Source organism: Gallus gallus, chromosome 14 (assembly GCF_016699485.2).
Source record: "Gallus gallus isolate bGalGal1 chromosome 14, bGalGal1.mat.broiler.GRCg7b, whole genome shotgun sequence".
Taxonomy (NCBI): domain Eukaryota; kingdom Metazoa; phylum Chordata; class Aves; order Galliformes; family Phasianidae; genus Gallus; species Gallus gallus.
The window spans coordinates 8,104,159-8,120,685 of NC_052545.1; the positions used below are offsets into that span (position 1 = coordinate 8,104,159).

At 43.2% G+C, this 16,527-nt stretch overlaps 1 protein-coding gene across 2 annotated transcripts in view; it reads left to right on the forward strand.

Moving 5' to 3' along the window:
* Window positions 1-16,527, forward strand: part of XYLT1 (xylosyltransferase 1) — a 146,320-nt gene that overhangs the window by 80,208 nt on the left and 49,585 nt on the right. For both annotated transcript variants that reach the window (XM_015294533.4, XM_015294534.4), the window contains exons 3-4: window positions 14,378-14,550; window positions 15,159-15,361. In XM_015294533.4, the coding sequence (XP_015150019.2) occupies window positions 14,378-14,550; window positions 15,159-15,361 (376 nt within the window). The remainder of the gene's footprint in view (window positions 1-14,377; window positions 14,551-15,158; window positions 15,362-16,527) is intronic.

The following is a 16,527-nucleotide window of genomic DNA, read 5'->3' on the forward strand; positions in this document are numbered from 1 at the left end:
GCACTGAGGGAGCTTGTATTTACTCCCTTGATACCTCACAGGCTTATTGGGACACCCCGGGCAAATTAAACCATGTACAGGCCAGGGATAAAAGGTGCTCAACTCCATTGCAAATGATGTAGATGAGAACAGGATGTGCAGTGGTATTGTTAGCTTCCTATTTAAGCGGATTTTAACATCTGATTATCAAAAGACTTGGAGTTAATTTTGTTACAGAATAATAAGTTTTTTTCTGAGTCCGCAGCACTGCCCAAATGTGAGATCAGAGCAGAATTCTGCTGCAGTACTTCTCTGCTTTTATCTGCCCAGCCCAGCACCTTTGCCCTGTTGCAGGAGCTGCAGGGGCTGCCTGCTGGCTGTAAGGTGTGCGAGTTGTGCCGTGCATCCATTGATTGCTTCTGCATCAGAGACCTGGGAGAGGCACAACCTCACAATTTGGTAGCTATTAACGTGTCTGATATTTATGCACCAAAACAAATCCATTCACTTTGTTTCAGGATGCCTAGGATGGGAGTTGTGTTTTTAATTATCATATATTTCAAAGACTGCCCCGGGCTGTGTTTGATTTCCATAGACATTTTCCTAAGGTAAAATGACTAAACAGTAATTTTTCATTTTGAATCAGTTATCCATGAAAGATTGGATTTAGGTCAGAATTTATTACCCTGCGGAACTGAAGCCAATATTTAACATAATGTCAGCTATCTTGATTTTAGAGAATTTTAATGGCCATGCAATTTTATTCAATGATGAAGTTATTTCAGTTGTGTCCTATATGTCTAGGCAATTTGATGTACAGATCCTTGAGATTGAAATTGGATAAACATGGAAAATGGTGATTGATTGGCAGAAGGTTGCAATAATGTCTGCCTTGATATACCTTTTATTGTTAAATTATTTATCTAATGCAATCTCCAACACTTTTAGGAGTCTTTAAGTTGGCATTAAATCGATGTTTAAATCTTCACAGTCAGAAAGGCCTCATAACTCATACTGATAAATATCTTCTAACATGTCAGGAGGAATAATGATCCATCTTAATATCTGAAAGTAGGAAAGATATTATTCTCTGTATTTGCTATGAATCCCCACAGAAGCATTGAGTCATAAGCCAAAAGAATTAAGATTAGAAGACAGAAATATTAGAAAGAAAAAGAATATGGCAGTAGTTTGTCTGGGGAGTTGAGGGCGAGCTGTTTGCTTTGGATGCTCACTAAGAATGTTCTCAGCAGTGAGCAGCCTGGGGCTGGCTGGCCTGGTTGCTGGGGGACCCGCATGTTTCCTTAGGGCACTGCTGGCTGCTCCTCCTGGTACTGCTGGAGGACATGGGCTCCTTGGGCTGCCTGCGTACGCTGAGCCCTTCTCATGTCCCTGAGCTGCTCCTGAGGGATTCCTACCCAGTGTAAAAAGAAGCGGGGGATCAGTGGAGGGGAGGGAAGTGCTTGGTCTTGTGAGAGCTGGAAACAAAACCACAGGATGGCACCTGGATTCATCCCTTGGTGGATAAGACTGGGAAAAGAAATGAAATCCTCATTCAGATGATAACTAAACCTAGGGGAGAGTGAATGAGCAGTGCAAGTTCCTTTCATTTCCTAAGGAAGGATGTATTCTTGAACACTAATGCTGCAATTTTCTTTGGATAATAGAAAGTCTTTTGGGTTTGGACATGGAGGTGGAAAATACCATCATAGAGAGAAATGGGATGTCCAAGTGAGTTTGCATCTTTAAGCAATATGAATTTATTTTAACTTAATTGAAAGCTATCCGTGTGCAATAGCATGAAGTTGCACTAAAAATACCTTTGAATCTGAGTTTGTCCAGAATTCAGGCAAAAAAGGAAAACCATCCATCATCCCTGAGTACATTTCAAAGCTGAGAAGACATATTTCATCACTTGCATAAACCTTGAGTAGGAATAATTGTGATTTGACAATTTCCATTATCTTAGTTGAGAATTGAAAGTGATAACTTGGAGCTGGTCTAAATTGGTGCAGCCTCATTTCGGTGAAGCACTGAACCTCACCAACGTGGCAGCTTTTCTGAAATGCCCTCATGTTCCTTTCGAATGGCGTTTGCCATTCAGCAAATCTTACGTTTCTACAGATTAATTGGATAAAGCCAGACTGGAAATGGCACAGTGCTGTGCAGTAGGCATTCTGCATCCCCACAACTTCAGGCTTGAAAGAACAGTTACCTCAGCGGGTTGGGCTCCCTACCTGGGCTTGTTTATTGCTTTGAACATCCAGACATACTTTTATGACTCATAATCATCCATAAAGAAATTTAACTGTTATTTAAAATGCTCTGTTGGGAAGGCGCACTAGCTATTAATTAATTATGCATCAGTAAAGCAACAAAAAGGCAGGCAAAGAAGCAGTTAGAAGTGTTGGCTGGGTCTCTGCTGCCTTCAGAGCTGGATTTATGTCTCGGCTCCCCAGGGGTAGCTCACTGGTGAGCACTGGGGCCCTTCCCTTCATACTCCAGGCACTTTCCTTATAAAATACTGAATGATGCATGAATATATCCATTAATTAAAAGTAGATCTGAATGTGTCTGATACAGAAGCCTTGCTGGTATGCTGGTTTGGGTTAGGAGGTACAACCGACTCCTAATGTGAGCACGGTGCCAGAAACGAGGCGAGGGGAACACAAACACTCCACAGCATCTCTGAAATGCAGGAGACTGAAGACTTGAGAAGAGTAAAAAGGTCCACCCCAAGTCCCCTATGAACTGCTGTTATATACTGCTAAGTAGAATTAACAATTGAAGTGTATACTTCAAATAACGAGGTTCATGAACGTCAGTTTCACCACGTCACCACAGTGCCGGTGAGGATTAAGGCCATGAAAGTCAGCACAGAGCTGTGTGTAAGTGGGATTACAGTCAGACCAGGGGCAGGAGGAACAGTCTGGAGATGGCCTACACCCACTACTGGCTCCAGCTTGAGCTGCACTTTGCAGTATTTGGTTCCCATTTGAGTTCCATGCTGATTACCATGCTTGCAGCACGTCTTGTTTTTGTGCAGTGATTGGTAATCTGGAAAATCTGTGCGTGCAAAGATTGGTGTGCAAGATTTAATATTGGTTCCTGCTGTCATGCTGACAATGAATTAGCATTCTGGACTCTGTAATATGTTCTCAGCGGGCACAAGTAATTAAAGTGAGCACACGTTGGGTTTCATATTAACAGTCAAACCACCTTTGGCAAAAGGTCTCTGTTCCTTTGGGATTATACACTGAAGCAGTGTAATTGAGGCATCAGGTATAATCGTTGTTTTTAAGTATTTGTCCATCAGTGTATTAACCCTTTCCACAGCCGTTGACTTTGGGATTTGAGGAGTGATTTTGTTCGAATGAAAGGGCTGCCAGCAGACAAGCATCCTCTTTCAGAACTCTTCAGCTCTGAGAACATTCTCCTCTTGAACATCAAGCATTTGGTCATAACGTGTTGAATTAGTTTACAGAAATGTCAGAAATTGAAATTGGTTGTGCACTGAGGAGAAGATGGTACTTCGTGTAATGGAGAAGTGATATTTGAAAGAAATTGCCCCTCAGCTGCATTCAGTTCTTTTAGCTAAAATGGGGAATTGTTAAGGAAGCTCAAAGTTGATTTGCATTTATATACGTGAAGAATAGCTGAAACATAGGTCAGCTGAGCAGGACGTGGCTCAGATGTGCTGATTCTCCTTTGATACCGATTTAATGCTGTCAATTCGCCATTGATTTCAAATGAGTGACTCCTGGCTCATAGCAGGGGGCGAACTGAGATGAATTCAGCAGATGAACCTCTTTGGTGTGTTTTAACCTTTGAGCCACAGGAAGAACAAATATCACAGCTGTGCAAAGGTGCCCACAGCTGCAGCAGTAATTGGAGACCTGACAATACCTGGACACCCTGCTGGTCCTGTGCTGGTGGCTTTGGGGTGTTTGCCCTTCTGTACATCAGAGGTGCCAGCATTAGGTTCCTTACTGATCCCCCCGGCAGATGGGAAGGTTAATAACCAGTTTCCCAACAGACTGATGGGGCTTTCCCTCCATCTCTCTTCCCCCCCCCGCGCCTCCTCATCCCCCAGTTGCTGGGGATGTGCTGCTGTTACCTGCAGGCTGTGCTCGGTAACCTGGGCTGCACAGACCAGCAGCTGGGGCAGCCGGTGAGCCTGGGGCTGTCACTGTTGTGCTCTGCCCAGAGCCCGTACTTTCCCCGCTCTCCTTTTTTTACATAAACATGCCATTTTACAATCTGTGAGATATTTCTTGTGTTTCACACTTTCTTGTCTCCCAAATGAGTTTTCTTTAGCAGTTTTGCTGCCAGTTGCTGGTTTTTTCTGTCCTGCTTTAACATGAAAGCCAAGTTGTGAATGAATTGTTTAGTTTGGAGCTCCAGACTTTAAGCAGGGAGTGACTGAATTACATCTTAGCATGGTGGTTTTTGTTTTTCAGCCTCCCCTTGTGACAGGAGCGGTCACAGCCTGTGTATTGGTGAGAAGGTGGCAGGAGAAAAGAATTCTATTGGAAGCCAGTGCTACCGGATTACACCTAAAGCTTCAAAGCATTTTTTCAGCACATGCTTTCCCTAATTTAACCACGTAACTCCTTGGCCTTGTGCCCTGCTTACAGTGTGCTGCACAGCCACGTTGTGCATGGAGACCCGCGCTGCTACACAGCTCTCCCTCCTGCACTGAGCTCTGCGCTGGCATAGGTGGGAGCTGCAGGTGCAGAGCCAAAGTGATCTCGGGAATAATATCCATTGTTATCCTTGCCTTTAGAGAGGAGGTCAGTATTAAAATTGCAGTTTTCAGCATTGGGCAGATACTCATTTTTTGTGGGAGAGGACAGACTTCTCTATGGGTTGCTGTTGGAGTGGCTCCTTGACACCCAGAGACATCGCAGCCTGGTTAAAATCCGTGGGAACTCTAGAGCTCCACTTTATAAATGATGGTGTTATTGCAAGAATGCGTTGCTTATATGAATTCTCCCCGGATGCTTTTAGCTGCAGACAGTAACTTATTTAGTCAAAAAAAAAAAAAAAAAGCAAAAAGCCATTTTTCTGCCTATTTTTTTATTGCTGTTGTTGTTTTTACAGCAAAACTGAAATGTGTACAGAAAAAAAAAAAAAACACCTCAGTTTGCTTTTGTGGAACAGTTTCCTGTGCCATCAATTTGATTTTCTTCTGCTAGTGGTATGCTAATGGCACAGAGCTGCAGAATGAAAAGTCCTTTGCTTTAGCGGCAATATTGCACTTTATGTCTGTGTTCTTTGTCCCTAAATATAAGTGTGAATATACATACATCCTTGTGAAACCAGTCCAAATAATTGTCATGAGAACATAAAAAGTCATCCTAGCTGAGATAGATCAGGTAGTAACTTGTTGCTTGGTTGCAAACCCTGTTGGCTTGGGGAATGGGTGGTGAAAGGACAGCATGCCCATCCACCTGCTGGGACCTCGGTCCTCTTACTGGTAATGCGTCTCAATAGCTGCTGTCCAGTTGTGACAGAGGGAATTAAAATGATGCATTTCTCCTGCATATTTAATTCTGTGTCATTATGAATGAAAATGAGTTTGGTATTTGAGATGTGTTATCCGTGTGGTGAGCCATGGCCAGGGACTGTCGGGAGATGGACGCACACAGTGTGCTGCAGCCTTGGCAGGGGCTCAGGGCTGTGCTGGCGGCAGAGGCGGGGGGCTGAGCAGGCAGGGCAGCGGCCGTGTGCCTGCAGCGCCGATCCCGACACAGCATGGAATTGAAGATATGATTTTCAAGGCGCCCTAATTGGATTAGAGGGATTGTATTAAAGATATGTTGACTATGAAATGTTTAGAGGATTAATGCTCCATGATTTTCTTCTTAAACCATCTGCACTAATCCCCCTTGATCAGCAGCAGCTTCTGGAAGGCATTGCGGCCAGGAAGGCAGCCCGGCCCCACCGCTGCCATCCCAGAAGTGCTGCAGTTTGCACTTATGGCCCGTGCGAGAATTGCCATTCCTCTCTTTCTCCTCTGTTTTGACCTACACATGTATGATGAAATCCAGCTAAAGGAGTGCAGCGCTATTTATTATTCAGATGTTATTGTAGCTTCGCATACCATATGAGTAATCTTCAGAAGTCTGCCAAAGGAGCCACTGTTAATTGCTTACAATAGAATATATTTGCTGTTGGAAATGTCACAACATAATTATGTTCTATTTCTCTGTCTGACAAGTAATATACTGGAAGAAAATTGGTCCTCTTTTTCTTCCCTGTTGGGTAAAATTATTCACTCTCACCCTTTCAGTAGTGTACATGGTAGCAAGCGTTCTTGAAGTACAAGAGCTAATCAATGATAAAATAATTAATGTGTCACTATTCAGACGGATAAATGAAAAATACATCATAAAGGGAGCGTGAAGTGCACAGGGTAAGGTTACGAAAATTTAAATGGCACAGAATTAGTTGATTTAATGCATATAATACAGAGAGACATAAAACAAGCGCATTGATGGATGCCAGTATTAAGGGAAGGTCCAGGTCTTGGAAATGTCTCGTGATTCTATCGGACAGCCCCAGTTCCTGCTCATCAGAAGGCCTGTGTTGCTGTTGGCCAGGCCCAGTGGTCAGCAGGGCTGGAAGCAAAAAGTGAATGACTGCGCGGTGCAGCTCTGCTGCATGGAGCAGCCTTGGGTAAGCCACTGCTTGCCAGCTTCCTCTGCCACATGGGATGTTTCAGAAGAGTTATGTGTGAGCCCACGGGCAGAAAAAAGTATGCTCTAAATGCAGAAATCGCATTTATTTGGGAAGCCAGTTTTGGAGGTGTAGCATTTAATGTTTTATTTTAAACATTTTAATTACAACTGTTTTTTCATTAACCCGCCAGTGTATACAGTGCGTATGTATGCACACAGAATGTGCATATTTCCATGGTATGTACACATACATGATTCTGATGCCTCACACATCTTTTATTTCCACAATATGAGTTTCTTATAAGCAATCAGAGGCATCACAGTGCTGCAGGTTTGGACATCCATGGAGCTGAACGTGGTGGGATGTGGCTCCGGAGTGGAGCTGCCTGCATGTGTGCTATTTATCTTTCATCTCTATGAAGAAATTCCTATTACTTTTACTTGCAGTGCAACTAGCATCAGCTAAAATGTAAGTCTGAACTTTGGCAGTGCTTTCCAACACATGCCACAGGTTTGCAGGTTTATTTTTGCTGCATTGTTGGTATCAGTCCTTCTCAGTGCCTAACTAGGCCTGTTCAGACCGTGCCAAATACCTGTAAAAGTCTTCACTTTTTTCATCTGCCCAATGTCACATTCGTGGTCATCGTGGGCAGAGAATCGGGCAGATTCTGTCCTTCGAAATCTGATTTAAAAAAAAAAAAAAAAAGAGAGACAGATGGAATGGGAATCTGAAAGGAAGGCTGAATCAGTTAGCAGCCCAAACCCTTGTGATATAAATGAACTCACTCCTATAGTTGCAGTGAAGTTACCCTGGCCAAACACCAGCTGGTCACAGTGACTGGCTGTTCATTTCTTAAGGATATCCAGGGAGACAATCCTTGATGCGGGACATGAAGGATGGCAGCGCAGTGGTAGAACAGAGCAGGAAGGCGCTGATCACGGGGTGACCAGCACACATCTGTCTGCCTCTTCATTCCTCAGCAGTCTCAGCAGAGATACCTCCTGGGCGGTTATGTGAAGTAGAGGCTATTCTAGCCATGTAAGTGCATTTGTTTTCACTCCTTATCGATCACTTGTGCTGTGAGCATGACAGGAAGAGATGGAGTAAAGGTTACAGATGTGCCAATCTCCAAATATGCTACAAAACAAAAATAATAATAAAAAAAAACAGAATGCTAGAATCAAGAAAGACTGGTTTAAATGGTAATTTGAAGCTTGAGACTTGATAAGGCTGTATTTCTGTTACGCTTTGGGTGTGCTGTGATGATTTTGTTGCTTTCTTGCTGCCTTGATTGCTCCGTAGCAATGGGTTATCTTTCAAGTCCAGTGATGTCACTGCATATAGTCAAAAAAAGTAGTACTCATTTAAAAGGCATTAGGTGTTTGCCCTAATAATGTTTATCACAAAGTAATTGGTTTTAATTGATATGAGAAATATTATTATTAGGAAATTCATTCTAATTCAGCATTCATTCATTTCCTGTTGCTTTCCAGTGTTTTTTATTTCTTCTCAAGAATCAGTGGCCAAAAGGGAGAAAAGTTTGGCCAGCACGCTCCAGCAAAGCTACAAGTAACTGAGGTGTGCCTCGTGGGAATGTGCCCATTTCCATCATTAGAACAGTCAGAAATGTGAGCTTGATAGGTATCGTAGTAAATGAAGATCAGTGTGTGCTGTGAGAGCAGTGTAGCAGTATCTGATAATTAGACTGTCATTTGCAGAACATGGAAATGGTTTCATTAACTCCTTGAGGCTGACTGCAAGGCAAGGCAGGATTTGTATTTGGAGCACAGCAGACTGCTTCCAAACCCAACGCTGCCACTGTTCTTTGAAATCCCACTCACACCACGTGTTGGCATAGCACATACACATAATCTGAAGTTCTGCACTGGGGTTGATTTTGCATGGTCCTGTGTTATTGCAACAGCTTTGGGATAGAAGAGATAGGAATCTTTGTTCTTCAGTGTGAATCCTTCATGTGGTGTGGACAGTGCCCCCCAAGTTTCCTGGTGCAGGTTTCTTTTGTATCTAATGAACTATACCTGCCCCAATGGGGCAGTGGTTCTTGGATAGTGTATGCAGCGGTGCACATAACACAAAAGTTAAGCAGCTCTGACAGGAGGATGATAGAACAGGGATGGAAATGTTTTCTTTAGATTTCCAAAATAGAAAATCATCATCTTTTTTTCCCTGGAAAAGATAGAAACAATTCATTGCCTTATGATCCAGTTGTGAATATGAAACAGTTCTCCCTGTGTCCTCTCTCCTCCCACCTTCCTTCCTTCGCACACACTTTGTTTTTCTGTTCAGTGAAGGTAGAGATCCTCCAGCACGGGGGGTTGCAGTGAAACTCAACCCAAATCCGTGACCATAGCCATTTTCCCTTACTATATTGAAGTTCTGCAGAGACATAGAGCTGCTTCATTGTTCATGAATTCATTGCGTAGGAACTTGCAGTGATCTCCTGCAAGGCTTTGTCCAACTGTAAGGCAGGGACGTCTCTCCTCTGGCTGCCCTCAGCCTACGCTGCCATGTCTGACACCATAACAGCAGGCCCAGCCTGCCCACACCAGCCCCTTTGTTCCAGGCAGGGCTTCTGCTCAGCATGGGAGAGCATTACTGAAATCTGTCTCTTTAATGCTAAACAGACAGGTCATCAAGTGCTCGTACATCACGTCTCGCTGCTCCCCACCTACCTTGCATTGATTTCTGCTTATGGGTTACTTGATCGCATGAACTTACAGAGGATCATAAATTGCTTCTGTAATTCTTGGCAGAGACTGGGAATGAAAAATACTCGAGCGGAGTTGTTAAGATAAAAACATTACTTCAAAAAAAATGGAATATCCACTTTTCAATAGCAGCATAATTTCTGAAATTTTATCCAAAGTCCTCACTGCTAATTTGCAGATAGTAAGTACGGGTGACAGCAATTTTAGGGAAATCTGCAGATCATAACTGGGAGCGTTTCATTTTGTAAGTCATCAGCATTCCTCACAAATCCGTGTGCCCTGGGGACAGCTGCGTGGAAGATCTCTGCTGATTCCACCTCTTCTGCTTTGCTGGGTGCGTTAAAACCCAGTAGGAGAAGGCGTGTGTACAGCCAGTCATGTGGATGAATTGCAGCATGAGCCAGGTGTGCTTTGCTAAAGGCAAAACCCAGGCAGAGGTGACCAGCAGAGGCCCTGAGCCCCATGGTCTGAGCACAGTGCTCGTGCCTGACGGGAGGCTGGGGCTCCTCACAGGATGCATCAACATAGAAATCCACCTGAATTAAATGTGCTGCCCAGCTCACGTTTTGATGAATACTCACCTGCACTGTGGCAAAATCCTATTCGGTTTCTGGGTTCTGGGACAGCAAAATTTGCTTTCTAACCTAAGAGCAATTCATGCAGCATGCTTCAGGAGTTACCTTGTCTGTGTAAGGTGTCCTCACTGGTACAGTGAGGGTACAGACAGGGTACCCTCTCCTAAGCCCAGTGGCTTTACTGCAATGGATCGTTACAGTAACAGAGCATCCTCTCTTGCCTTTACTCCAACAGGAGCGTCCTTGTAGATAAGTCGAGAGAAATCTTGCTATTTTTAGGCTGTCAAAGACTTCTCATAAGATCCTAAAGGCTCACCAGTAAATTGTCACAAAGCTGTTTGTTTTGTTGCTTTTATATATATATATACACACTGCCAGCTGCTTCTGCTGCTAGCTGTGTTAGAAACATTCAAGTTTCTAAGTCGAGATATTTTTTTATTCTTGTCTCCATTTGAACACAGCAAAACTGTCTTTGCTCTGCGCTAACCGAAATGGAAAAGGTTTCAGACAAAGCCAAGCCTGGACGTTTCCAGCCTCCTGGGTTGTAACGAGTGCTGAGGAATTAGAATGGAGGAACCTGTAGAGAAAATCTGCAACTACTGCTTGGTGGCAGAAGTGGTCCCAGGGAAGGGAATGGGGCTGCTCCTGTGTGTTCAGGCAGGGATGCAGAGCTCTGCCTCTATGGAGTGCTAGAGGCTGGAATTCATGCTGTACTGGTAGCTATCTGATTGTGTTATGGATGTGATATTGGTAAATAGTGTGCTGAACTACACAGCGATACCTCCTGTGATGTTCTCTGTCAGCTGATTCATGGCATCAAGGCCTGGCACATGCACAGAGCCGTGTTCAGGTTGAGTCAGCAGCATCCAGGCATTCTGCTGAACAGACAGGACAATTCCAGGCTTAGAATGGAAATGGATGGATTAATTTACAAAAAGTAATATGGCTTACAGAATTCATTAAAAGGTTGCTTGGTGCTGCTAGAGAAGTCTGGTGATATCATTAATTAGCACTAGAAGTAATAGATTAGTTGGTTCTGAGTTCCGTTGGTGGATGATTGAGCATTATGTGGCACTACAACAAATAAGAAAATGATTGCACAATGTTTATTACTCTGGCATTTAGTAATACTGCAGTGGTTGAAGAGTAAACTCTTAATTATGAGTATTGATTTCTCTGGGGCTTAGAGAGTGCAAGTTGGAACTGCACTGGAGAAGAGGTTTGCCTGTTACCTGCAAAAAGAGATGTGTTTTCCTGGCAAACCTCAATGTAAGTTGTTGAGGAACTTAACTGGCAGGAAGCCAGAAAGGCAACTTCCATTTTTCCAAGTAAGTTTATAAAAGGCATTTTGTCACAGAGCTGAAGCCTGCTTTTTTTAATGTGACAGGAAGGGCTATGGTGTGCCCCATGCATGATAGGTCTGGTAGGAACACTGTTGTTAGTGCTGTTCTACTCTTCACGTTGTTTATACAGCTCTGAACTCCTGCTGTATTTATTGAGCAAAAGGATACTCAGTGTTTCACCTCATTCAAAAATCCAGCTGGTTCTCTATTCAATCAGCAGAGCAGTCTGCAACATAGAGAGTGCTCATCAGCCCCAGACTGAAAACAGAGAAGTGCCAGTATAGAGCTGAAGTAGCACATACTCTGACGTATGGAAAAAATACAGCGTTCTTACCTTCGTGAAATTCCAGGCAGGCAAGGAAAGGATTAGATTAAAGAAGCCAAAATAGCGTGCAGGTGGAAAATGGGACTGAAAAAGCCTGAACCTTAAAAGGCAGAAGGAAAGAACACATGGAAAAAGAGGGAAATAGCAGAGAGGAGAGTAAGTCACTGCAGGAATTTATTAGAGAAACCCAATGAAGTGAGGTGGCATTTCAGATGAAATTTCAGGAGGATTTTGTTTTCAGTAATTGCAAGGTAAATGATAGTGTGGATACTGAAAGCGAGTTTAAAATAAAAGACCCACAATACAGCTATTTTAAATTCCCATCACCTTCTACATATCATGGCAGAAAGCCACTAATTTCAGTAAAGAGGTATCCAAAAATGTAATGAAAACCACTAAAAATATTTGTGCCCGCTGATGGGACATCGCCATTGAAATCAGAGCAATTTAAATGAAAAATTGCTTGTTTTAGCTATTGCAATTGCCCTTCATTCTCCTGTCAGTTCTCCTTGTGCATCTTCTTTCTTTCACGGTCTCTTTGTGTCCCTGCTGCTGAGCAGAAGCCCTGAGCACACACGTGGGGAGTGATGGAGGAGGAGCAGAAGAGCTGAGTGTATGTAAATGCCATAGTAGGCAAACTGAATGTGATAGAAGAATTGAAATACAAATTCTGTTCTACTCTTTTAATCTGAGTTCACCTGAGTCTTATTGAGTTAGTGGATGATTTTGTAAAGAAGTGCCATTTAAGTTGGTGGTGTCCTTTTTAAAATGAAGAGTAACTCATGGGGCTAGAGGTCTTTTGATAGGCAGTCTGAACACATCTTGGGGCATTAAAGTTGCATTAATATGTGAGCAGTATGACTGCAGATAGACTTTCCGTGAGGGGCTGCAGGGAGGTGAAGGTCTTTCACATAAGACAGATAGGCACATAGCTGCCTTTCAACCCCATATGTAGTATAGCAGCGAGCCTTACTGCAGAGACTGGATGCACCTCTCACATGGATAGCTTTTCTTGGCCTCCAGGACAGAAGAAACGTGTTCTTATCTAAGGCAAAGCACTACAGAAGCATGGCTGAGAAACCCTGGAGGGAGAGTCATTGGAGATGCTGAAACCATCCCTTTCCATCACATGGTGCTGCCTTACAGCATGATCTGTCTTGTGGTTGTCTAAAGAAGCGTTTCAGTTACTCAAACAAAAATGCACAAACCTATTGCATGTGCTGTCTGTGTGTGGAGCCAAGCAGAGGGGCAGCCCAGGGGGCAGGAGCTGGAGCTCACCTCTCTGGACACACTCCTCTGCTCTTCTTTCCTGCACAGCAGGGCTGTGGAGCACCCACAGGCTGGAGGGCTGTTTTCTTGCTTGGGGGACCAAACTCCCCACCCAGCTGAGTGGTCTGGTTGAGCTGGTTATTTAGTGGATACGTACAGGTGCATTGAGTCTGAAGGATCCTGTGAGGCCAGAGCACGGTATATGGATAAAGTAGATGTTCTTGCATGTGATCACAGCTGCTGCTTTCACCTGGGGAAGCTCATGCATGTCCATTTCCACACTTGTCTCTGCAGTGTTAAGGGAATGCCTGAATCCTGCTCACGTTCGCTTATATTTCTAATAATTAAGTATGTATTTCCAACATAATTAGAAATTTTGCCTTTTCAAGATTTTCCTTTCTGACAAAATGAACCAAAAAGAGCACAGACACAAAATTGTACTTTTTTTTTTTTTTTTTTTTTTTGAGGAGCTCAGTTTCGTTTTAGACAATGATACTGCGTAGGAAAAAGAAGTTTACGTTTGCAAGGGGGAAATGGAGGCAGGGGTGATTTGGAGTTTGTTAATTTTTGGGGTACTTTCCTTCTGCTTACATGCAATATTTCAAGTTCCTCCTAAAACATTTCTATTGAGAAAGTTCCTGACAAGGTCAGAGGGATGAAGATGTTGTTAGATGAAGAACGAGCGGTAGTTTTTTGGATAAAATTAGTTTTTTCTTCTATCATGATCAGATTTTTGAGTAGAAGAGATGTTACACAAATCCAGAACAGGGCAGTCTACATTCCTGAGTAAAAATGTCCCTTCAGCACTTATCAGTACATCCTGCCATAAACCTACAGTGTGGTGTTTTCCTTAGAAAATTGAGACCATAAATTCCTGTTAATATAAAAAATAAAAAATGGATTTGAGAAAGGATTGTAAGGTCCAGTCTCACACATGGAGAAGCAGAGGTTCACAGGATGCCATTTAAATGTTCAAGGCTACACCTGCTGTTCCAAATAGATGCTATCTGTCAAGATAATCCTCAGCTGCTGTTAAATAGCAGAGTTTTACCAGCCTCTCAGCAGAGCTGTGCTGATCAGAGGAATGAGGGTTGTTTGATGGAGTGAGGGGTTTCTTGCTGGAGGAGTTCACTTTGGCATTTTGCAAATACTTTGAACAGCAATTTGAAACTTTGAGGTGATTGGTTTGGAAATGCAAGTGTGCGTGTCCAGGCAGAGCTTGGTGCAACTGACTTGAAGAAGGAGCTCAGACTTTTGGGTCCTTCCCCGTGCTCATATGGCTCGGTCCGGGTGGAAGCCTCCAGGTGGGGACAGTCTTGGTGGAGCGTGGGCTGGCACTCCTTGGAAGTTCTCACTTCCCCTTAGAGACTGGTTTTGTAAAAAAAAAAAAAAAAAAAAAAAAAAAGAGCCAAGGTGAGATGCGTGCTGCTCTCGGATACACTCAGAGATGTCCTGTGTTTTGTTTTTGAACAGGAAAAGCCAACAACAATGTACAGTGGGATGAGGACTCCGTAGAGTACATGCCAGCCAATCCAGTCAGGATCGCATTTGTCTTGGTTGTTCATGGCAGAGCTTCTCGGCAGCTCCAACGCATGTTTAAGGCTATTTACCATAAAGACCATTTTTATTACATTCATGTTGACAAGGTAATATATCACTGGTTATAAATTGCCTGTCTCACCATCTGTCAGTCTACCCATCTTTGTCATCTTCTTCATCTTCTCTTTACCTCTGCCACATAAAGTGCATGTCACTTCTTGTCTTTCCATCTGTTACATGTTTGGAGCCACTTTTTGTATAACTCTTTCTTGTTATCTTGTCTGTGTAAGAGCCTTCATCTCTTTTTGTATGTCTTTGGGTATTTATCCATGTCTGTCTGTTGTACACTTAGTAATTGACAAGTTGCTGCGGACTTACTGCAGTGGCCACTTGGATGGAGAGCTGACCTGAGATCCCTTGGGGCAGCTCAAGATGCAGGTATTAACAGCTACCTAGGATCTACTGATGAGAAATTATAAATAAGCGTTAATTGTGCTGATTAACAATTACTCAGGTTGTTATAAAACAAGCTAAAAGAGGGAGCTCTGCACATTTCCAAATGAACATTTTGCAGAAGGTTGTGCACTGTAGCAGGTGAGGGCAAAGCAGTGGCATCACTCAGGTAGTCAAGAAATACAGCTACTGGTTAGTGAATGCAGGGAGGAACAATTTTGGACAGAGTAACTTGAATGTGTCACTTTTTTCTCCTGTAAAGCGATCCAATTACTTACACCGGCAAGTGCTCCAGTTTGCTAACCAGTACCCAAATGTGAGAGTCACTTCTTGGAGAATGGCAACTATCTGGGGAGGAGCAAGTCTTCTGTCTACCTACCTGCAGAGCATGAGGGACTTAATGGAGATGAATGACTGGCCATGGGATTTCTTCATTAACCTCAGCGCCGCCGACTACCCAATCAGGTACAGCAAGTCTTTTAAGCACATTTAAACACGTGTCTTGTTCCTAAGGGAAGTAAGTACTGGTGTAAAGGACAGTGTTTCTGTGCTGCAAGAAGTAGAGGTCAGAGGAGCAGTTTCTTCTGTTTTACAGCAGGAGACTCCTCTTGGTGAGGCTGGTGTCTGATAACCATGCTTTGGCCTTGGAGATAGTCACCTTACTGTACCCTATGCATCTGTGGCTGCAAGCAGATTAGCAGAACCAATTCTTCACTTTCAGTGAGGAAGCAGGTGCTGCTCTATTTAGTTCCCATTTCCAGCAAGGGGCACCTAGAGGAGAGGCTGAGTAAAGTAATGGGAAACACCGGAGCTAAATGAACTCCAGGCATGGAGAGATTGCTCCCTGCCAGGGCTCTGATCAACAGTTTGATTTGATGTCTCAGAAAGCGTTGAAGGTGTGAATGTAGATTCAGTGAAGGTAATGTTCTGTTCTTCCCTTTTTTTAGTACTTTTTCTGCAAAGGATAATGATAGTAGAAGTGACAAATAAGTTGCTAGGAGTCAATTATATCTTCAGCACCAACCATTGCCTGAATGTCTCTATTCAGACACCATCAGGGAAAGAACTTCACACATCACCACATGACAAGGCTTGTGATTTTAAGTGAAATTACGTTCTTTCTGCATTTACATAACCCAGGCCTTACAGCTGCATTCAGTGAAGTTTACTACATTATGCAAAAGTAGGCCATAAAAAGGAGAAGGAGAGAAGAACTACAAAAAGCAAAGAACAACTGTGCTTCGGCTGTTGTTTCTAGGCTATAAGAATTATCAAGAAGAGAGAAAGAGGAAGCTCTCCTTGTGACATCTGTTTCCCTTCATACTGAAAGGAATCAAGAAAAGGGAAATAACTTTCTTGGGTAATTCTCCAATAAGTGATGACATTGCATGCTCTTAATACTAATAGAAAAGAAATATATTAGCAAAAGGCAGTAAAAAGAGCTGCTTAGATTTCTGGAAGATCTCCCTCAAATAATGGGTCCTTTTCTGAATGTTCCTTCTCAGACAGGAATCCCCACAGAAGTGTGAATTGAAAACAACGTGAGCTTTTGCCTTAGGAGGGATTTCTGTGAGAAGTGGCAAAAGGCTTTGTCACTGGTGCCCATTTCTAAGCACTGTCAGTAAAATGCA